At 41.6% G+C, this 24,759-nt stretch overlaps 1 protein-coding gene across 1 annotated transcript in view; it reads left to right on the top strand.

Annotated features, from left to right (window-relative positions):
• The window catches only part of brinp2 (bone morphogenetic protein/retinoic acid inducible neural-specific 2), a 97,988-nt gene extending 76,289 nt beyond the window's left edge, over positions 1-21,699 (top strand). Inside the window, exons 6-7 of the mRNA XM_053627975.1 lie at positions 13,970-14,192; positions 19,858-21,699. Of these exons, the coding sequence (XP_053483950.1) occupies positions 13,970-14,192; positions 19,858-20,971 (1,337 nt within the window). The 3' untranslated portion in view covers positions 20,972-21,699. The remainder of the gene's footprint in view (positions 1-13,969; positions 14,193-19,857) is intronic.
• The last annotated feature ends 3,060 nt before the right edge of the window (positions 21,700-24,759 follow it).

The raw sequence follows: 24,759 nt of genomic DNA, 5'->3' as shown, positions 1-24,759 counted from the left end.
AATACAATTTCAGGAAAGTTAACTAAAACAAGAAATGTCTCTTGATACACATTCATTCATTTTCTGTACCACTTATCCTACGCAGGGGACTCAAGGCAAAAGACACCACAAGCAGGGTGCCAACTGATCGCAGGGCATAATCTCACACACACACACACACACACACACACACACACAAGATGTCAGTCAGCCTACACTGCATGTCTTTGAACTGTGGGAGGATACCGGAGTACCCAGAGGAAACCTCTGAAGCACAGGGAGAACATGCAAACTCTGCACACACAGGGGAGAGGCAGGAATCAAACCCCCAACCCATAGACGCAAGGCAAATGTGCTAACCACTAAGCCACTGTGCCCCAAAATTAGTGTAATATAAAAGAGTAAAAAGCCTTACTGAAGCTATATAGTTGACTTATTGAGTATGATAAATTAAACATGAACTATCAAACAACCTGACATGCATTGAAATATCAGCTACCGATTGGGAACTTACATAACATCAATCAGTGCATGCAGTGGAAACAAAGACTGCATTCAACAGAGTACACAAAACCTGAGTTAAATTTAAGCTGTAGATCTCTATCTAGAGATAAAGCTAGTAGGACATGATGTGGCTTTTTTTAAAATCAACAGTTTAATCAGGTCTTGAATGGGTAAGCAAACCCTCCCTTGGATTTCTCTACATGTATACTACTTTAATAGAAAAGTTAATTTGACAAAGACAACACTCCTTTATGTCACACAGTACTATGAATGCTTTTCTTAACTGAGAACTTCGGACAGTTCTCCTTATTCCCCACTGCGTTGCTCCAAGGCTTTTTACTGATGTGAGATTTCGTAATTGCTGGTGCATCACTGTGCCTTGCCGGAAGGAGACTTCTATTCGTCTGCCCTACTGAATTATGTATTTGCTAAGATCAATATGTAGAAGTGAAAATTGACATGTACATGAGGTTTTCTCTAATGTTGTGTGCATGAGTGTCTATAAAGAGACTCTGAGAGGTCCACTGTGTGTTATTACTGACTGATTTAAACAGGTGAGCTGCAGATAAAAGGTAAAACTCTAATGTACTGCTCTGAAATGGAACTTCAAAGGGAAATGCAAATTTAAGCACATTCTAATGGCTGGCAATAATGCCTTAATGGAGGTGAATCTGAGATATGTGAATTATTCTCGGCTGAAGCATTTTTAAGATATATCTGATAAAGTTGAGATTTTATTCTGGACAGATAATGATTTATTGATGATATGAGTATGTGTTGTGTTGCTGAAGTCAAAAAGAAAGTTCCCTTTCAAAGGGAACTTCACGTTGTGTGAGCTCCACAATATGGGAAGTGCCCTCGTGCCTGATCGGCATCTGTAGCTTGTGTAACATCATGCAACATTAACATGACGTGATTCAGGTGCAGGTCCATGTGCAGGTGCAGGTGACCATGATGCAGTGAGGTGCAGTGGCTGCTGGAGTTCCTTCTCTGATATTACATGACAGAACCCTGCCCCCCAAATGGCGCTACTACCAGAGCACCAGAAAACACTCCCTCCTCTGGCAGTCCTGGCCCTCTTGGCAAAATGTCTTCATGTAAATGTACTGAGCAGTTTTGTTGGCGTTGTCAGCAGACTTGGGCGTGAGCAGAACTTGGTTGGCCTTGACGGCAACCTCAGCCAGGAACCTGGTGTGCTCTCTGAAGTTCAGGTATGGAGCAGTCTCTTCAGCACTGCAGAGAGATGACATGATATCCCCGGCCTGGCTTGAATGTGGAGCGATGGCTACTGCTTAGCCAGCGGGAGGAACGAAGCTCAAGGCTGAGCCTGAGGAGGAAGCAACATTGCCCATGAAGCTAGAAAGGGGAGCAACTCTCTCCGCGAGGTCCAAGGGGGAAGCAAAGTTCTCTGCGAGGCCAGAGGGTGGTGTGAGGTTCTCTGCGAGCCCAGAGAGTGGATCGATGCTCTCTGTGAAGCATGTGGGGGAGCGATGTCCTCCATGATGCATGAAGGGGGAGTGACAAACAATGAGAAGCAAAGAAAAGGAGTGGCATCTTCAGCCGAGCAGGAAGGCGGAGCGGCATCCTCAGCCGAGCAGGAAGGCGGCGCAACGTCCTCAGCTGAGCATGGAGGCGGAGCGATGTCCTCAGCCGAGCAAGGAGGCGGAGAGATGTCCTCAGCTGAGCATGAAGGCGGAGCGACATCCTCAGCCAAGCAGGAAGGCGGAGTGATGTCCGAAGTGGAGCCTGGCGTAGTGACATCCGAGGCAGAGCAGGGAAGAAAAGCGGAGGTGTTGGCCGGACCAGGAGGCAGAACAAGGAGACTGAGCGGTGTCCTCAACTAAACAGGGATGTTGAACGGCGTCCTCAGCTTAACAGGGATGCTGAGCAGGATCCGCAGACAAGCAGGGAGGTTGAACAACATTCTCCGTTGACTCAGCAAGCTGAACGAGATCCACAGTGGTGGAGGGATGGTGGGAGATGGTTCCAGCCTGGTTGGAGTGCTCCCCTTTGGCATACCCCATGACGGAGTACATCACATCGAGCCATTCCCAATTGGCTTTAATTAGGGAGAATTTTCCCTCCTTCTCCCATCTTGGCTTTTCCTTTTCATATAGGGCCTCTTGGCCTCTGAAAAATTCTGCTGCATCCATGTTGAGGTCTTGTGTTCTGTCACGGTTTGGAGGCGGAGATGGATGCAAGTGCAGATAAAGAGTTTAATAACAACGCAAACAAACAAAAAATATGCTATGAACACATGGCAAAAACACTAAGACTAAGAATAACCATAAACGAAAGACCATAAACACAGCAACAGAAACAACAGCAAAGAAAGATAAACTTAAGACAAGGAGTGCAGTGCAAACTGTTGCTATATACACATAGGTGTTCGTTAACATGACGTGATTCAGGTGCAGGTGGTCCTATGACCATGATGCAGTGAGGTGCAGTGGCATTACATGATATTTATTATCTTCAGTGAGACTGCATGTCTGTCATTTGTGTAACACTCGCAAAAAGACTCTTCATTTCCTCTCTATCTTTAAAAAAATCTCTTTACTTTTCTATCCTATTAAAATAAAAGAGAAAATTATGAGTGAGAGAGAATTCAGGAAGTGTGTTATACCTTGCTCCCGTTTCATCATAGGGGGAGGATGGACACACTTTCTGTGTGAGGTGTCTAGGAGTGGAGCGCACCAGGGCAGCCCTCGAGAGGTCTGACTGTGTGCACTGTGAAGCCTTACAATTAGGCAGCTCCACTCACGACTCGCTCTCTTTGCGGCCAAAGGGAGTTAGGTTTCAGAGTGTCACGCATCTGGATCAGGTCCTGGGGATCTCGTATGGATCTGGAAGAGGAGCCGGAGACTCATGGTCTGTCTTCCGGGTCCGGCTCTCCACCAGATTTTGGAGCTCGCGTCATCGCTCCTCCTTCTGCTATGGAAAGCCAAAAAAAATATTTCCTCTCTGACTCTGAGGAGCCATAAGGGTGTGCCAAAAGCTGAGAGCAGCTCTCAAGCATATAAAGAACTGCTTGAAGTGATTTCTAAGGCTGGATAAGCTTTTTTCTCCCCAGTAAAAGCAAATCTCCCTCACACTGCAGAAAACTCCCCTTTTTCCAAGAAGTGCATAACAAAATATTACGCTTCTATGGAAAATTATACATAAGCCGTATTTATAACCTCACAAGGTTGGCTTATTCAGCCATCTTGGGAAATGAACTGCATGACTATTTAGCTATGCTATAAGGTGGAGGAGGTGCTTGCGAGCTACCTCTCTCCATCTACGGCGGATAATTTAGGGGGCCGACTTTGCCATCCAAGCCATGTAAGGCCACCTCTGTGTTAGTGGGCAATGCCTATGTGGCAGCAGGTCTCGCTTGTGTAGCAGGTCTCGCTGCATATAATGGCAGTGTTGCAGGCCTACCAAGCAGATGTGCTGAGTGAGCTCAACATATGGCAGCATTCAGCAAGACCTTTCCCCTTCATGTTGAGCTTTCCCGGGCATCCAAGAGTGGAGCCCTGGCCAGTGCTAGTGCGAGGGAGGCACAGAAGGCAAGTGTGGTGGCCCGCCTCCCACCGTGGAGAGCCAGGGGGACAAGGCAGCCACAGTAGCAGCCTGCTAGTAGGCCTGATCTGAGAATGATCATAAAGGCCAAGCAGACAGAGAAGGAGCATTCCTCAGGGGCCGCGGAAGGACATATCAGTGGACATGAGGTTGTTAGGGCAGTTAGCCCCCAGTACAACTGTATGGCCTCCCCCAGCCAAGGCTGTCCCAAGTTTTCAGTCTTCTCTGGTCAGTGATCTGTCACAGGGCAATGAAAATCTGATGCTTTCCCTCCAACAGAATGTGGAAGAGTTAACTTCAATAAAAGACCAAGACCTTCCTATATCCTAGGCCAGATTATATTCCTAAAGTGCCTATGTCTGCTGCCCAGCCAGTAGAGTTGCAAGCTTTTTGCACTCCTCCATTCCTCATAATGGAACAAGAGAAATTGCACCTATTGTGTCCAGTAAGGGTTCTCTGTACTTATGTCCACCACTCCGGCCAGGGGTATAAGTCGGAGCAGCTGCTGGTCTGCTTTGTTGGCGACATTAGAAGTGATGCTGTGTGAAACAACACATCTCTAATTGGATAGTGGAAACAAACTCTATTGCTTATGAGGCGTGCGGTCTCACTATGCCTCTGGGCATAAAGGCTCATTCTACTAGGGGGGTGCCTCCTCGAAGCCTTTGTCCAAAGGGGTACCCTTACAGGATGTCTGTGTTGCAGCAGGGTGGTCTACACCGCGCACATTATTCGATATTACAGCCTGGATTTACAATCCACCCTAGGGTCAAGAGTCTTGCAGTGACCCTTGGGCTCTGATCTTTAGAATAGACCATGCCCTCAGTATGATGGACTGGGTATTCTCATACTCACAACGTGAAGCTCACACAATGTTTAGTTCCCTTTGAAAGGGAACGCTTGGGTTACTCATACTGATCATTACGTCATACTGGGGCATGTCTGTGAATTGCATCTTCGCTTCAGATAATAAAGGCTGACGGTTTGGTTCACAGGTGTGGTTTTTATATCACGCGACATGCATAATTGTCACATCACCTGATCATGGCAGGCCTATAAATAGGCATGACGTTACACAAGCATCAGATAGCGGTCACGTGCGAGGGCGCTTCCCACAGCGTAAAGCTCATGCAACATCTCGTTCCCTTCTCAGGGAACAGGGTTACATGCATAACCCAGATGTCTGTTCTATTTTGAAAATGGAAACTTAATTGTATTTCCAGTGGCTCTGGTGTTTCATTTTTAGTGTTTTGCAAGGTTTCTCTGAGCATAGTGGTATGGTTCATGTTTGAAAACAAAACAAAACAAAAAAAAAAATACCCTTCTTGTCTAGACCATGCCCAGTTCCAGTTCAGAATAAAGATACAGATATTTGAAGCACTAAACATGTACAGATACAGATAGTGGAACTGTCTTACACCATTAGAACACACTGATAAAGTGCTGAGTTATTGATTTGTAAGACTGGATTGTACAGTTCTGGATGTGCGCTAACAACTATGATTATTTCTCTTCCATCTTCCTCATCACTCGCATGAATGACTGGATCTTCTACTGGATGACACATGGCCTCATCAGAGCAGCTTGGTGAAGCACAAAATACATACGTTCCTCATAAAATTAATCTCTACCTACAAACACCCGTACTGTACAATATATATTGATGCATTTTCTATTTAATTCTGGTGAATTTTTCAAATGGATTCCAAAACATATTTTTTATGCATTGACATCGGTGATCAAGATAGCTGACTGAATTACTTGCATTTGTTAACTACTTTAATTAGACATGGCATGACAGAGTGGAATCTTTAACATTTAACTAAATAGACTGCAGGTCTTCTGGCATTTTACTGTATGTGTCCTCCATACTATTGTGACAACTGAACCTGCATGAGGAAAATAATAATATTGCTATTTCCGTATTGAAGTTCTGCATTTTTCATAAAGGTGAATCTGATTTTTTTTTCTTGGGAATCCAATTTATCACTTTGGAAAAACAATATTGTAAAAGATGATCTAGATCTGTTCTTGTGTCACTGTCCATACATTATTGCACTGTTGTAGACCGTCAGTCTGAACACTCCCTCTAACAATTTGAGTTGGCAGAGGCAGCTGTGGCCTAAAAGAAGTCTGGGCATGAATGATTGAAGAAGGGCATTACATTAGTCAGAACACAGCATTGTAGACATATAACACCTTCCAAGTTGCTCAGGATTTACAGGCATATCATGTTGTGCGCATTTGATGCCCTTTTACTTCATATCCAGTAAAGCACTATACTTGAACTTCTCAACACATAGAAAACAGTGCAGCCTCATCTTTCCTTTACAGGAATTCACATCATCTTTCTTTTTAATGATGTGAAAAATGATTTGTGCATCCCACACCTATGGAGATCCTGCAAGCCACCCACCTTGTGCTTATTTTAAGTAAACCTCATTTAAGTCAGCCTCATTCATCCAGTTGCCCCATTTAAGTTCAGACCAGCTCCCAGTGCATTAACAACCTGTAGAATGGCACGCAGATATGCTGCAGATGATAGACCATTATAAACGCATGCATCACCCTAATTGCTGGTAATGTAAAACCTTAAAATGAGCTCAGATAGCATCATTTTTCCAAAGATATGAATAACCTAAGGTGGGGAAAAGATGCTGCATATTTGTGAAGTCTCTTTTTTCATGGTAGACAGCATAAGCCACTTAAAGAATGCTATAAAAAGTATGCATATAAATTAGACTGTAAAGAGATCGCATTATGAAAACAGTCAATATAGTTATGATCAAACAAAATTTGTCTGAAAAACAGCATACAGTTTGGTAGTAGTTTTCAGAAGAAGATGAGGTTTTAATTTTCTGGATCTGCTTTGATCTGCTTTGACAGATGGGAATCAGTGTTTTACTCAGGCTTATTCTCTGTTCTGAGGTTTTGGAGGCTAAGACCTTTAGAGTTCTTCTTGGCCTTGTTAAAAGGACACCCCAGAGTGCAATAAGGCGCAAACTGATTGCATGACACTTCCAACTGCATAGACATGGCTTATGGTTTGGTGTATACAGTTAATATCACAGGAAACATGTGCAATAAGTTAGGGTTACAACATGATGATTTGAGGTTTCCGTAAAAGAAAATGCTTTGATACAGGAAGTAATGATTTATTTCAATTAATCCTCATATTCAGTTAATTTCCAAATATAATATTTTATATTTCCATCATTAAACTGTTTATAACAATCATGTTTATATTGCAAAGTTTCTGTTCAGGTCCAATTAACAAAGTGAGATAAAAAGTGATTTGAGTGATATGATTTGTATTATTCATCACTTAGGTAGGTTTGTTTTTGTAACTATTAGCTATATTGCTAATAATTAAGAAGGCGATATAATGGATACTGTAATATATATTCTAAAAGTGGAGGGTTAAGTATCTAATCTCTATGTAATTGGACTCTCAGTATAATGGCATTCCCACAGAATAGTCCATAAATGCATGATACTATATGTTTAATTTCCATTCAATGTTGTCACACCAAATATTGACTTTGTTTCATTTATCACTGTTTACTGCTCTTTATAGTATTTTTTAAATGTAAAAACATTTAATCTCATTATTTTTGAAGGCATCTTTGTTCTACAGCATTTCGTTGAATGTACCTAAGACCTTTGTACATTTGCACAGTACTATATATGTAGTGTAACACACAGTTCAAATCATGGATCTCTCTGGCTTAATATTATTTCTGACTCTACAAATCGTCTGGGATACACATGTAACCGTACCGTCAGCCTCTATTATCTGAAGCAAAGACACAATGCATAGGCATGCCCCAGTATCAAAAAGCTATGCAACATCTGCTTCTCTTCTCAGGGAGCAGGGTTACAAGCGTATCCCAGATGTTCTCTTTCAAAGGGAACGCTGCGTTGCGTGAGCTTCGCACTGTGAGAACGAGAATATCCACTCCATCGTAATGAGGGCATGGCCTGTTCAAAAGATCAAGCTTGAGGGTCACTGCAAGACACTGGAGCCCGGATGTATATCCAGGCTGTAATATTGAATTAATGTGTTCAGTGTAGACCACCCTGCCACAGCACACACATCCTGTAAGGGTACCCCTTTGGACAAAGCCTTCGAGGAGGTGAGCCCCCTATTGGAATGAGCCCTCATGGCCAGAGGTTTAGCGAGACCGTGCACCTCATAAGCGATAGAGATTGCTTCCACTATCCAATTAGAGATGTGCTGCTTCAACACAGCATCACCTCTACTGTTGCCGCCAAAGCAGACAAGCAATTGCACCAACTTACACCACTGGCCAGAGCGGTGGACATAACTACAGAGAGCCCTTACTGGACACAGTAGGTGCAATTTCTCTTGTTCCAGTGTAAGAAACGGAGGAGAGCAAAAAACCTGCAACACTACCGGCTGGGAAGCAGACGTAAGCAATTTAGGAATATAATTCGGGCTAGCATATAGGAGGGCCTTGACTAATCTAGGGGCAAAGTCAAGGTAGGAAGGGGCAACAGAGAGAGCTTGTAGATCTCCTACTCGCTTGAGAGCTCTCAGGGCCAGCAGAAGAGCTACCTTTAGAGTCAGAACCTTCTCTGACACTGACTCTAAGGGCTCAAATGGGGCACCTAAAAGACCTTCCAGGACTATATAACCCCTAGAAACGTTGTCCTCTGCGCTGGGGAAAGCATACTTTTCTTGAGGTTCAACCTGAGCCCCAAGCTCCTCATGTGAGTTACTTGGATCGTGGTAGAATTAACCAGTAGTCCAGGTAGTTTAGTACACGGATGCCCTGGAGTCGCAAGGGAGCCAGATTGGCATCTATATACTTTGTGAAGGTGCCAGGGGATAAAGCTAGCCCGACGAGAAGAACCCAATATTCTATGCATAACCTCCAAACTTGATCCTCAGGAACATCCTGTGACTGGGCAATATTTTTATGTGGAAATATGCATCTTTTAGATCTATCGTCACAAACCAGCCCTCGAACTGAATCTGTGGAAGGATGAGTTTGAGCATCAGCATCTTGAACCTGTATGTCCGAAGAGTACGGTTCAGATAATGCAGATCTAAAATTGGTTGCATACTCCCATCTTTTTTGTGGACCAGGAAACAACAGTCGTAAAAACCTCCTTCCCTCAAGGAATGGAGTACATGTTCTATTACCCCTTTGTCCAAGAGTGTGGCTGCCCGGTCCCCCTGGCTCTCTGTGGGGGGAGGTGGGCCACCACACTCACCTTCTGTGCCTCCCTCACACTAGCGCTGGCCCGTACTCCACTCGTGGATGCCCGGGCGAACTCAAAACAATGGCGAAGGAACTGTCTGAACGCCGCCCTTTGCTGTATCACCTCACTGCCATTGTATGCCATGACACACAAGCGAGACCCGCTGCTGCATAGGCTTGGATTTCAAATCTGGCCCCCCTAAATTGCCTGCTATCTATGGACAGAGGTAGCTTGCAAGCACCTCCTACACCTTTGGCATAGCTAAATAGCCGTGCTGTTCATTCCCCACAGTGGCCGAATAATCCGACGTCACAGGGTTATAAATATAGCTAGTGTATAGGTTTCCCCAGAAGCACGATATTTCATCATGCACTTCTTAAAAAAGGGGAGTTTTCTGCAATGTAAGGAAGATTTATATTCACTGGGGAGAAAGTGCTTGTCCAGCCTGCTACAAGCCACTTCCTCTTCTCTGGGCCAGTCTAGATTAAGGTTTTCAATTGCCCTAGTAATCACTTCAAGCAGAGTCTTTTGCGAGCATTCACACAAATGACCGACATGCAGTGTTGCTGTAGATAATAAGGCTGACGGCATGATTCACAGCACATTTTATATCACGCGATGCGCTTAATTGCTAAGTCACCTGATCATGGCAGCCTATAAATAGGCATGATGTTACACAAGCTTCAGATGCCAGTCATGCGCAAGGGCGCTTCCCACAGTGTGAATGTTGCGTGAGCTTGAGATCTCTTTGAAAGAGAACTTTTTTGCAGCATTTTGCAAGGAAGAGACCTGTCAGATCTACATTAGCATTCAGAAAGCACCTGGCCTCAGATAACTCGAACTGTCTGCCAATCCAGTCATCTGATTAATGGAAAAAAAATTCCTTCTACTTGTCAGAAAAAAAAAAGGCATCACAAGTTTCATGTCAGTCTCATCATGGCCTGGAACTGAAAATCCAAGCCTCAGATCTCTCCAGCCCAAAATTATCTTTGATTTTATGGTTAACATTCCAGGAAATCATTCTGTCTGACCTAGGAAAGAAGATGCCAGTGCCTGACCTCGGATTGATCATCCACCGGTCCAGCTATTTGAGTAAAAGAGAGAAAATCTCTTTGAAGAGAGATCTTTGAAGTTGAAATTTACATAAATTCTTAACTTATTTGTACTAACATGAGTACATTTCATGATCATTTCATTTCCTGATGGAAAAATCTAGACATAGCGATCTTCCAGTCATAGATTTTTTCTGACTTACATTCTGATTAGTGTAGCAATGGAACTTCTGTGCTATTGATCTAATGCAGATTATATCTACAATGGTGTTTAAGAGGCACCAGGCAAAATTTTGTCCAATTGAGGCTGGAAATGGCCTAATCACAGCTCTGGCAGCCACTCATAATTCTACAGCTTGCAACTTCACATTCCCCTGACCAATCTCTGATTAATGCCTCTCCTGAACAACTCCTGCAGCTCCAAACTCAAACTCCTATTAGAGACAAAAAAGACATATAGAGGCCAGCGGCTATGTCTCTCATCATGCTGCACATAGCATATAAATCTTTTCAATCCTCCCATGAAGAAAAGAAAGAGACTTGTTCATATAAATTATACAACACTGATCAGTCAGAAGCAAAAAGAAGCTATGAGGAAGACCAACAGCCTGCATTTTCATATCCATAATCAGTTTAATCTCATTAAGATCTAAACACACCTGATGAGTTTTGATTTTTATTCAGTACACAGCGCTATTTGGTGATGACAGACTGGAAACCTCAGAGTTTCATCCACTCCTGATTTTTCATATTAAACTAGACGGCATTGGTGATGATAATTATGTTTTACCTCTATTTAGATGCAAAGCAGTTCATTACATGTATAATGAACTTGAGAATCCTATTAGCCTCAGATGAAAAAGCATATGACCAGATTATAATAGGTCATTCAAATTGGAAAGACGGATATGTTTATCCAGTTGCAGAACGATATGAGAACTTTTATGCTGTTCTAGGTTTCATTTGAATATTTGGCCTACAACTCATTGATATCCTGAAGATAATTATCCAGACAAATCAGGCCTTTACTCGCAGGTGTAGTAATGTCTGGATCATAAAGTCAGATCACTGAGGTGAAAGTTGTACGCTGCAGTACATGAATAAATATCTAACAAACGTAGAGTTATTTGAATTGTTTTTTGGTGTGGCCGTTTCTAAACTCTAAAAAAAAAAAAAAAAGGATCAACTCTTCATAATTAAAAGTGGCACATTTATAGTAAAGCAGGTTTTCCCATCACACCACATATTCACATATCCAGAGATTCTATAGTTGCCCTCTCTGTATGTTTTTCATATCACTGATATTTTCCTTTCACAGTATATTGATAGTGCTTCCTTCTATTACAGTACTGTCTGCTCGTCTGAAGTGCTATGTTCAGACAGAATTGTTTCCTATGGCTGGATTACAGTTTCTTGGCATCCCCTTTGTATCTTTTGTTCAGGGTTTGAGCAGCTTTTAAAGTCTTATTTCTGTATTTTGTGTTGCAGCATATCAGGGAGACATTACTTACAAATAATATGTACTTTTGAATGGATGCATTTTTTTCAATAAATGAAAAATAAGAAAATGGCTAATAGCGCTCTACATTCCCCCTGCTTTCTTTGCCCTTTTGTGCTAGTATGTAAAAAAGGGTAGGTTAATTGCTGTTGTGTATTGGCCACTGACCCCCTCATTAAAGAGGTGTAATTCTGCACTGACCCTTCACATCAACAGGGGAGTGTGGCCCTTGCTTTTCAACTGGGTTTGAACACTGGACAACTATTCAGATATCAGGATGCAGGTGTGCACTGCATTGGTATAATGAGCAGCACTATGTGAGGCTTTGGAGAGAAAGAGAATTCTGTCTTCAGTGCAGTAGTGCTAAAACATCCAGAGCTCATTTACAGATGTCCTTTACTCCCTTATTTGGAGCCCTGCAATGCAAAGCCCATGTCTGGCATCTAATAGAACATAATTAGACCGCTACAGCTCTTATTTCTCTTCCTGTTTATGGTCATTTGGAATACTTAATTTGCTGCAGTGAATGAGGAAATGCAGTGTCTGTGATTGAAATCAGCCAGATTCCTTTATTAGTACCATTTTGAAGGAGCTCAATTGTTCATGAATTTGAACACAAAGTTGTAAACGCCAGAAAAAGAGGTGGATAGGCAGAGCACATTCCCTAAGTGTGCCACGAATACTAATGAGTCTTCTTCAGCAGCAGGGCAACCTGGAAAGAGAGAGATAAAGGGGAGAGGAGGGCAGGATAAGAAAGAAAGGACAAGTCACTAAGGAGAAGAGAAGTGAGAGATAAGATCCATCAGCCAGAGCAGCAAAAGGAAAAACACAGACCACATCAAGTCAAAAACACAGACAGAAAGACAGAGACAGGTGTGCTTTCATGGCTGTGTTTCATTGCTGGGCAAAGGAGACAGCCAGGTCTGGGCTGTCTTATACTGACCACAATTGAAATTCTTTCATTAGGTAACATTTCTATATAGTGGGCTGATTTATAGCAGTATACTTCTGTGCATTTTAACATTAGCACATCCATCTGCTTTTGATGGAAATTAAGCAATAAGCCTCATAGTGAGACAGTGATGAATGAGACAGTGTCACTTGTTAAATGATATAGTTTCCTAATAACATATACAGTGTGTGCGTACTTAAATGACGAGAGTAATTTGCATACGTGTGAGAGATGACAGTTCAGTGCTGATAAAGAAAGTAAAGGTATAAAATGGATCAAAAAATGTGACAAAGATAATTATTAGAAAGTTGATTCTGATGAAGGTCACATTGATGTGTCTGAGACAGACTAAAGCGTGCAAGAGGGCACAGCTGGTCATGGATGAGTAGAACAGTGGGTAAACTGAGCTCAAATGACTCTCTGAGCCAAACCCAATGTTATCCAACACTGATTCAGTGTTATTGGTGGGAGCCTATGGGCTTGCCGTCTTACATGGGATCATTGCACATTATAATTGCCTGGGACAGCAGGGTGCTCAGCGGAACCCAAGCTACATAGTCTGAACAAATCCCCAGGAGCTCGCCCATTTCTCACTGTCCACATCTGCACAAGTGTCTTTATTTCAGTCATTACCAAGGACTGCCGGTGTCAGCTCAACCATTTCTCAAAGTTAAAATGGGCATTAGGATAATTTGAATTTGATGTTATCCTTGAAGTCTGGTGTTTCTTGCTTATTCAGCGTTTTCAGCCAAGCAAACAGGACTGGTGCCTGTGTTCCACAGCTATCGCTAGTGCACTTCATGCAGGAAACAATTATCCTTCACATCGTATTATCTATAGTTGCCATTGGAAGCCCAGAAAAGGGACACAAGCTGAGAAATTATATGCTGATTGCTGTAGCTTTTCTACAGCATTCTCGCTCAGCCTCCACACCTTTTGAGCCACTAACTGTGCATTTCTTTGAGATGTTTAGGTTATTATATGAAATGGTACATCTCCTCCACCCACGTTTCACAGCCAACTACTAAAAATCAAAGCTCTTATGATTCACTTGTAGCATCAGCTAATTCCGGCTGGTTATTTTCCACTAATCAGTGTTCAGTGCTTCATGTCTAGAATGCCTAGTTTGTCGTTACATTATGGACAGATTGTTCTAATATGATTTATGCCATTGTTCGTTTGTTTTTTCAGATGAGTTCAAGGCGTTTCTGAAGAAGCTGCCAATCGATCGTTTTTTGAACACATCGGCGATCCTGAAGTTCTGGAGTTTGGACACAGCCTTGCAAAGACGCCACACTCAGCTGGAGACCAGCACTAAACTGATCTTTAGCAAAGCCAACAAAATTGTGCAGAAACTCTTCACGCTCAGCAAGCGCTGTCCCAAACAGCCAAAGATCAGCCTGCCCAGAGAAAGGTAAAGTGCCTTCTACCATATAGATAAGATCTACCATATAGATAAGATAAGCTTAGATAAGAAAAGATAAGATAAGATAAGAAGGCATAGTTCTGTAAGAAGGCATAAAAAAACACTAAAAGGACATTAGTTCCCCTTAGCAGGATTTTAGATGGGGTTGGACATAGGGGTAAATGTATATATACATTATAGCTCTTGGGAAGATACTGTTGTGCAACCTGCTCTTGTATGAATATTGCTGTAACACTTTGCTGAGGAAAAAGAGGCATAAAGCATAAATGGGTTATTCTTAATGCAATACTACTAGTCTTCCTGTACAGATGGTCAACATAGCTGTCATCCAGGTTCGGCAGCTTTGTCCTGATCTCCTCCTGGGGGCTTTTCACCACTCTGTACAAGTCTCTTTGGAAGGCAGAAGTGCAGCTGGTGTACTACACTGTTTACTTGTAGTCTGGCTTTTTTAAGTTTCCGTAGGAAGAACAGTCTCTGTTGTGCCTTTTGCACTAGGCGGAAACCACAACATAACAGAGCCTCTGTGATGTAGACCCACAGGAATTTTCTATTCTTTCTGCCTCCTCTACATATATGTAATGGCAGGAGTGCTCCTCAACCTCCTGAAATCAACAGTCATCTCTCTCTGGTTTCTTTGGTCATGTTGTTTTATAGACACCACACTGCCTGGTTTTACCCTGTAGGCTGTCTTGTTTCTTGATACCTGTCCCACTATGGTGATGTCCTCTGCGAAGTTGACTATGCCATTAGAAGAGTGAATCAGGTCATTAGTGAACAGAAAATATAGAAGGGTGTTGAAGACACAGCCCTGCAGTGCTTGTGTCCAAGTCTCTCATCGTTCTCAGATCAGACCTTCTCTGATCTGCTGGTTAAAAAAATCTGGATCCAAGTGTAGAGTGAAGTTCCCAGGTATAAGTTGCTGATTTGTTTTTTTTTTAACAACTGATTTGTAGTAGTAAGAGCCAACTGAAATGTTTAACATCATTACAATTGCCAGGCTTCCATTGTAAATAAACAAATAATTGATTCTTAATAACTTGTCTTGTTAACATAAAGATTAAGTAAGTTTTTTTTCACTAAATTCACAAATTTGTGATTGATACTCCAAATACAGTATGTTAGGCTGTATGAAGTGCAGTCAGGGCCACGTCTTCTGTGTATCTGCTTGCTCAGAGAAGATGATGGCTTTGATACAGTATCTGTCTTAATATCAGACTTTCAAAGCACTTGTAACAGCTGGGTGACAGTCATTTCACTGTTTACTTTTTGGAACAAGGAATGGTAGTGGATTTCAGGCAAATGAGGGCTACATCTTGCTATATACAGTTGCGTTTAAAATTATTCAACCCCCATTGCAAATCAGGTTTATTGTCAAAATCTACTGCTGTTTACAATGAACAAATCAAACAAAAGCAATTGAAATAGTTCAATACAACGAATATGTCAAGTGGTTTTCTCCAGTCTTAAAAATTATTCAACCCCTTCATGGCGAGCATCTTTCTTACTTAGTAGAGCACCCTTTTGCTGTTATGACCTTCTGCAAATGAGATGCATAGCTAGACACCAGCTTCTAGCAGCATTCCTGAGGAAACTTAGCCCATTCCTCATGAGCCATGGCCTCCAGTTCAGTAATATGCTTGTGTTTGTGTGCTGCAACCGCCTTCTTCAAATCCCACCAGAGATTTTCTATGGGGTACAAGTCAGGTGACTGTGATGGCCCTGTAGAATCTTCCAGGACTTCTGCAGCCAAGCCTTGGTGGAATTTGAGGTAAGCTTGGGATCGTTGTCCTGTTGGAAGGTCCAATGATGCCCAAGCTTCATCTTCCTCACAGACGGCGTGATGCTTTCTCCTAGGATTTCCTGATACTTCCTGATTACCTTCCATATTCTGCAGGTTTCCAGTGCCAGAGGGTGCAGAGCAGCCCCAGAGCATCACCGAGCCACCACCATGCTTGACTGTGGACAGAGTGTTCTTTCTTCATTCTTCTTCCTCCAGACATACCGCTGATCCATCGTGCAGAAAAGTTCCAGTTTTGTTTCATCGCTCTACAGAAAAGATTCCCAAAACTTCTGTGGCTTATTTATATGATTTTGAACAAAACTTTCTTGTGCTTTTGGGTCAGTAGTGGTGAACGTCTTGGGGTTCTGGCATGGAAACCTTCTGCGTTTAGTACACATATTTCACGTGTTCCAGCTCAAGCACACCTGGTGCAACTAATGAAGCCCTTGATTAGTTGTGGATCAGGTGCTTGAGACTACACCTGTTTTGCATATTTGTGCTGTTGTGAGGGATTCTATTCAGGGGGTTTAATAAATTTGAAACTGGAGAAATCATTTTAAGTTGCATTTTAAGTTGAATTTGGGGAAACCGATTGAAGCATTCGTTGTGTTGAACTATTTCAGTTGCTTTTGTTTGATTTTTTTAATTGCAAACAGCCGAAAGTCTGCAAATTTTGACAATCAACCTGATTTGCAATGGGGGTCGAATAATTTTGAATGCAACTGTATATTGGTAAACACCTCAAATGCAACCCTAGACTGGTTGTTTGTTGATCATAATCCTATACATATTGGACTGTACATCATGGCATTGCAAGACAAGTGTTTGCTAGCCCTTCAGCACAGTGATTGTGCCAACACGGCCATTCTGTTTGTCTAAGCAGACAAGGAACTGGAAAAACACCAGGGAGGTAAATATCGTTGTTAAGATTGAGTGTGGTCTTCTGTAGTCCATTATGGATTTGCATCCCAGATGTTCTTTTTTATGTGGGCAGCATTAAAAGCCATGCCAAGTAACCTGAGCACAAACTGTACCTGGGTGTTCAGCCATAGCTTCCAAGTGTGAAACATTTTGATAGTCTTTTGTGCAAATGTATATGATAGGACAGATGATGTGAGTTCCTCTAGCTCTACTCATATTAATAGTGTAGGAGTGTCTTAAGGTTTGTGCTGTCCCCTGCTACTATTACAACATCTTCTAAGTGTACAGATAACTGATCATGTGGATTATCCAGGGCTACGTTGACATTAGCTGTGATAATGATGGTTGTAGAAAGGACATTCAAAACTCCAAATCCGGAGAACAGTGCTTTTGAACTGTGTCTTTAAATGTGCAGCAACTTTTGTCTATGTAAATATAGAAAAGTAGATTAAGATTTATAATATAAGGTGTAATTCTGCCCTATTATTAATATGTAATTTTAATAATTTTCTGTCATAAAGGTATTTTATAAAAGTGCATAAAGGTGCATACATATACATCAGTTTATGGTTACTACCTTTTAGTTGGAGGAAAAGCTTGGGCATGCTGTTGGATCTGCTCTGTATTCTGTATAGTGTGAAAATGTTGAGCAGTAGTGAGTCCCTATTATTTTTTCAAAGTTCACGCAGGCCAAATGGAACCAGACTGTGACCCGGATTTTGCCCTCTGGCCTTGTTTTTGACACAAGTGGGCTAAAACATTTAATCAGAAAACATGAAAAGATACTCGTTGTTTATGTTGTGATCCTTAGCAAAGTCATGTGTGTAATATTTAGCATTCAGTTACCCATTAAAGCCACAACGACAATTAGCGCAGCACATGATTCATTTAATACACCAAAAGCCATGTTAGCAAAAACACTTGCATTGACTAAAGTTTATTCAATCCAGGACTAAAAATAAACGTAAATAAATTAACAGTAATGTAATTACAGCATGATGACTGTTGATAATTTACTGAACTGTGTTCTCCAAGTGTAAATATTGGAACTTCAGCCTCAGCTCTGAGTTTTGCGAGTTAACAACTGCTAATAACGGTTAATTACGATGTTTGTTCATGTTGGTCAATGTGGCATTAAATTTACTCATAGGTGGTATGAAAATTGGTTAATGTGGGTGTTGATTATTTGGTGGGGGGAACGGTGGCTTAGTGGTTAACACGTTTGCCTCCCACCTTTGGGGTTCTGCACTATGTACACAGAGTTTGCATGTTCTCCACTTTAGGGATTTCCTCTGGATATTCTGTTTTCCTCCACCAGTCCGAAGACATGCATTGTAGACTGATTGGCATTTCCAAATTGTCCCTAGTGTGTGCTATTGTGGCCGGGCTGGCCTCCCATCTAGGGTGTCCCTCGCCTTGTGCCCCAAGTTCCTTGGGATAGGCTCCAGGCTCCCCCTGTGACGCTGTGTGGGATAAGTGGTACAGAAAATGAATGGAATGTTTGGATTTTTTGGCTTATTCGATTTATTAAGAAAAAAAAAAGATCAGTTAATACAAGATTAATAATCAATAATCATGGTATATTGTATTACCAAAGCTGGACAGTGGGCACATTTATTTAAATGTACTTCATATGTTTCATACTGACTGTATATTAGAAGCATCACAGCTGTAATACAGAAGCATGTTCACATGATTGACAACTAATGTTTAAAAAATTGATTTGGTATTCAGTGCTGTGTGGGCAGCAATGTGGGCAGTAATAGTATGGAGCTGGAGCGTGTAATCACAGAGAACACAGAACAGAGGGAATAAAAATAGCTAGACAGAGATGTGAGATACATGAGACAGACAAATAAGCTGTAAGAGACAGAGCTGTTTAGCTTCTCTAAGCCAGATTGAGAAGACCTTTGTGCAGTGTGGTTAGTGTGTGTGTGTGTGCAGTAATGAAGTGCTTGGAGAGACTGGCAGGTTGTAGTTAACGTACTCTATTGTGAAGACTTTCACTCTACTCTGACAAGCCTCCTGCCATTTTGGGCTACCACTCTAATAAAATTCAGCTTCCATGGACACGGACGGTGAAAAGACCTTGGCATATGTGTCCCTCTGAATTCTAATCAAAATGTGTTTGGAGAGAACATGTATAAATCAGTTTAGTCAGCTTTGGATCCGAGGCAGCTCAAATAAATGACATATCACATAACCAAATGTCCCCTGGAGCTGTTTTCATTATATGTAAACATCCTCAAACAGAAAGCTTTTGTCTGCCTTTGTCACTCATTTGACATATTAAAAGGCAGTATTTTTAGGACACGGAGAAGAAGCATATCCAGTGCTCCTAGTTGAGTGTGCTTTAAATTTGAGCGCCTAGTTTGCTATTTTAAAATATCTGATTGTTTAAAATGCCATCACGTTTACACAGTGTGGTACATTAGAATGCATGTTCGACTAATTTAAGGCACTCAGTAATATAAGACTATGAGAATTGCCTTAGGAAAAGGAGTCACTAGAGGATAGAGAGGGTTTTAATTTATGAGTGTGGGGAACTTGGTGTTCCTCGATTTTTGCGAAGTGAGTTGGATGGTAACGGATGAATCTGCTGCGCTGAATGTATTTATAAACCCGACACGACACTCCCTAAATAGGATGATGGAAAAGGGAAATAAAAGACAGTCTATTGCTTGCTTTTTACTTTTTCTCTTGGTTTAGTATTAAAGGCAGGTCTCTGGCACTTTGTTTAATAATCCTACCAATCAATGGACAAGAGAAGGGATTACCTCATTTAGTATAATGAAAATATAGCCAATGTAAACTTTCAGGCAGTTTTCCAATTGTTATTTTCATGCCGTCCCAGAGCTTGTGTAGTTTTCTTGCATTGAGCAAAGCAGTCAATTGTGCATTTCTAATTATTTCAAATTATTTCTATGCTAATGGTTGTCCTCTCTCCTGCAGGACATTGGGGTTTTGGTTGAACAGAGTTCAGTCTCTGCTGTACTGCAATGAGCATGGAATTCTGGGCTCCTTCTCAGAGGAAGTGCATTACTGCTTGTGTCCTACAGAACAGGGCAACTCCTGCCAGGGTACAGTTCCTTGTCAGGTGGGTGAGGGCACACTGTGTTCCTTGTGTGCCCCGGACAATGTCACCCGCTGTGGCACATGCATGCCTGGTAGCTTCCTGCAGCTGGGCTCATGCCGGCCAGCCGTGGCCATCTCACTGGACCACTATGTGAACTTTGACTTGGACATGGTGGATGCAGAGGCACACCACCTGCTGCAGCGTCTGGATGGGCGCCTGGAGGTGCGCGCAATCTACATTAGCAATGATGTGCGCTTGGGAAGCTGGTTCAACCCGGCATGGCGCAAGCGCATGCTGCTTACGCTCAAGAGCAACAAGAACAAGTCCAACCTGGTGCACATGCTCATGGGAATCTCTTTCCAGATCTGCACGACACAAAACAGCACGCTGGAGCCTGTGCCTGCCATCTACGTCAACCCATTTGGGGGAAGCCATTCAGAGAGCTGGTTCATGCCTGTCAAGCAGAACGACTTCCCCGACTGGCAGCGAACTAAACTGGACTCGGCACTGCCATGCCACAATTGGACGCTGGTGCTGGGCACTAAATGGAAGTCCTTCTTCGAGACAGTGCATGTCTACTTGCGCAGCCGTATCCTCACAGATGACCCAGGTGTAAACGAGACGCTCTTCTATGAGCCATTGGAAATGGACTCGGCTAACCTGGGTTACATGAAGATAAACAGCCTGAGGGTGTTCGGTTATAGCATGCACTTCGATGCCGATGGTGTCAAGGAGCTGGTCTCACAGTTGGACTACCCGTACACACACGGCACACAGGACGCTGCCTTTCTGGCACTGATGGAGATCCGCGACCGTGTAAATCGGCTCTCGCCACCCGCCGAGCGCCCACTCGACCTCTTCTCCTGCCTGCTTCGCCACCGGCTCAAGCTCTCAGCCAGTGAGGTGGCACGTGTCCACAACTTGCTTCGCAGCTTCAGTGTCAAGTTGCCCAGCTCCTCCAAACCTGACCTCGCCCAGCTGTGTAGCTAGCTCAGATAACTCTCTCCTGCCTGTGTGTGTGTGTGTGTGTGTGTGTGTGTTTAATTGTAAATGAGAAAGAGGGAGAATTCAGCTAGCTGTGCAAGTTAGCTCACATTGTTCTCTCCTGCACTTTCCTCTACTATTTTATCTGACTTCTGAAATCTTGTAATGAAAGATGTATATACTGTATTTACCAATGGACTGAGATGCCCTTGAATCGTATCTTTGTATTCAGAAATGTGATTGACTGAAACATCAAGGCATGAATGGTAAGTTTCTTTATGTCTTTTTTGAAGCTAGCTTGGATAATACTCTCCAGCCTGTGTGTGTGTGTGTGTATGTGTGTGTGAGTGTGTGTGTGTGTGTGTGTGTGTGTGAATATGGATGAGAAAAAGAGAAAAGAACACAGCCAGCTATGCAGCTAGCTTGTGTGATGCTCTCTTGCTTAGGCGTGTTTGTGTTTGGCAGAATAAGAATGAGAAAGGCAGGGAGAGAGGTAAAAAGATTATTTTGGAAATGAGTGTCCATGTTCTTGTGGGTTTGCTTTTCTAAGCCTGCCACCTCACTGAGCAGCAAAACTGAACCAACTGTAAGTTGTGATTGACACGGGAATAGCGAGTGTGTATACATCTGAATGTGAAGCAAATTTAACACAGACTGAATCAAGTTGCGCTTCTGAGCAAAGCTTGAAGAGACAGAACTGCATCCTAGCCTTTTTTTCTGTGGAACAATGTAAACACATGACATGTCTGCTCTTTTTCTATGTGTTCGGAGATGTTCGGTATTATTTGGTGACTCTATTTGAAAAAGGGCATAGCTGATGAAGATTGCATTCTTATACATTTATGGTGAAAATCGGATATACAGTAATAGCGTAATATCAAGACACAGGTTTACTTTCCTTTTCTATTTTTATCTGATGTCCTAAATCTTGTATTGAAAGACGTTTCTCTGTATTTATTACTGGATTGAGATGCCCTTAACAGATTCTTCATATTGAGACATGTTCTTCATATTAAGGAAAAGAAAGAAAAAAAAAAAAAAAAGGTTAACATCGAGGCAAACAAAATGGCAAACTGTCTTATTTAAATGTTCCAGTCTTTCAGATGTTGATCTTATAATAACATTACATTGTTTTGCGAAGGTTTGTGGGCAGCTTTGTAAATATCGCTCTGTCATTAATACTATTTCAGGATGTGAAAGCTGCACATTGCTCTATTAAATATAAATGGCTCATCACTCTTATGAATTGAATGAATTTGTACTTTTTTGGAACAGGCAAAGACCAAAAAACATTTCTTACTCAACAAAAACACGTATCTATTGCCTTATGATGTGGAGTTTGTGTTCGGATATTAAAGCACACTTGGTCAGCCGTGTCGTTATTTCAAAGACGTGTTGCTCCTTTTGCCTGAGTTCTCTTTTCTTCTTTATTCTTTTTCAGCTCTGATTTTAATTACAGTAACTAATAATCTATAAAAAAAAAAAAAAAAAAAAATCCAATTTGTAATCGACATACTCTGTGAGAAATATACGTATCTGCTCTGTTTAATAACCTCATTTAATACTTGTGCCATAACATTTCCACTTTTTCCCCCTCATACACTAATTAAACACACTCAATGACTCATGACATACATTTGAATTCCTTCAATTGTCTGTGAAACTGAAAGCAATCATGCATGAGGCTATTTAATGCTTTTTATGGTCATTTTACATTACAATTCATGTCCCATCTCATCCATAACACAAACTTATGGCACAATAGAGCACGGAATGTTGTTTGTGTGGACAAATGTTCATTTTGCAAAACTGTGTCCTGACATCCATCTGTAAATCATCTATAAATCATGTCATTTGTTTTGCCCTTAGCTGTGGAAACCCTGAGCCTGTCAGAACGTATTACGCATCAAAGCCTGAAATTGCCAGCGTTATTCGAGGACAAATGTTCTTCTCATATAAATAGCAGCGTTTATTAGGTGAGTTAGTAATTTGCTAGATTGTCAATAAGGCCAGCAAAAATCTCTGTCTGTCACAACGTCTCCAAGTCACTGAGCAGCCTGAGTAGAAACGAAATATACGTGTAGAATGGAGTTCGCAGCCGTAGACTGTTCATCTTTATTATTTAGCTCATGCACTTTGGCTAATCATCTAGGTGTGGGAGAAGCGGCAATTAATCATGAAGGTCTTGTGTAAACTATTGCTGCTCTCTAAAGTAGAAATAAACGTGAATATTCCAGTGATTGATTATTTATGATGGTTGTATTGCTTTGGGCATGAGGTTGTTTATGCATCGGATTTATGAAGTAAATGACTGTGCACAGTTTAGAATCCTGGATTTACTTTCCCTCGTGAGAGAAATGTCCTATCTGATTACGCCAACTACATACACAGCAGCCCGAATTACCTACAGTATATAAGGTCCCTAAGTGTTTTACTAATAAATTCATGGCTCATGTGAGAAAACCGTGTCCCAAGTTCAAGTGCTCTGATGTGGAACGCTGTTTTCGAATTGGTTTTTAAAAAACGTTTTCATCTAAATTCATTTAAATGCCAAGTAGCAGGATTTCCCCCACTTTCTCTATTGCCATCCAAGATTTTCTTTGCTATGTGGTCAGTGTTTATTTTTATTGCTATTAGACCATTGTTTGTTTGTTTGTTTGTTGTTTATTTAATACATTTTTTTGCTTGGTTGTTTGAGTGGACGTTTTAATTGCTTGTTTAGTTAATTATTTTTTGTTTGTTTGTCTATTTGTTTATTTAAAAAATTTTAACTTTTCATGCTGAGTTCAAGCATCTTTCGACTTTTTAGCATGACTTAACATGACCCACAGCTCCTGCAATAAGAAATTACATTCAGTCTTGCCTGACAAAAGTTTATCCATCAATACTGCTCTCAAGTTTGGCTTAGTTCTTGTCAAAACCAAAGTATTTTATCACATGCCCTTATTTGAATGAAGGCTGTCATCATGCTGGATTTCAATAGGCTTCACTTAAGAACTATTTGCATTAATAGGGTTTGTGCCTCACAGCTTTCAATTGCTGATATTACAGTTCTTACAGTTAAACACACAGAATTGAAACAATACTTTGTTAAGTTAAAGGTAGTACTCAGGCAGTAAGGCTGAGATTATTATTCATTTACAACCTAGATATCTAGCAACTGTTCCCCTGCTATTCAAACAGCCTTCTGCGTAGTTTTTCATCCCGATGGATCCACACAGCATAGGCTTAAAAAAAAAAAAAAACCTTTAAGGCTTCCTTGATTTGTGTCTCTGGGAAAACCCTTTAAAATTCTATGCACCACCCTACAACAGAGTGTTTCCTTAGCAGGTAGAGTTCAAAAGTTTGGGAAGATAAGACCCTTTATTAACTATTTAGAGTACATGAGATGAAATATATAAAAATGTTCTCTTTTTAGATTTTTTTTTTTCTTTTCTTATTGAGATGGAAATTCATAAATGTTGCAAATGTACTACGGCTCTTATTATTTTTGCTTTACTGTAGATGAAAGTCGTAAAAATGAACTTTGAAGAACCTGGAGCATTTAGTGCAATCCCTGATGTGACTAGTGCATACAGGTGGATTTAGTTCTGTGCTTTGAAGAGTGCAATCCTTTGACACTTCTATCATTTAGAGCCCGGGTCATCAACTGGCAGGCTGCGGTCTGGATGCAGGCCCGAAAAAGTATTCCAGCAGATTCAACTGGGCAGAAAATACGGTAGCAGAATCGATCGCACTATGAAAAAACCGGCCGTAGTTTTGTAAACACGGACCATCGCAGCTCCAGTTTTTCA

Source organism: Ictalurus furcatus, chromosome 7, assembly GCF_023375685.1.
Source record: "Ictalurus furcatus strain D&B chromosome 7, Billie_1.0, whole genome shotgun sequence".
In the NCBI taxonomy this organism is placed as follows: domain Eukaryota; kingdom Metazoa; phylum Chordata; class Actinopteri; order Siluriformes; family Ictaluridae; genus Ictalurus; species Ictalurus furcatus.
This window is presented reverse-complemented; position numbering and strand designations above follow the sequence as displayed.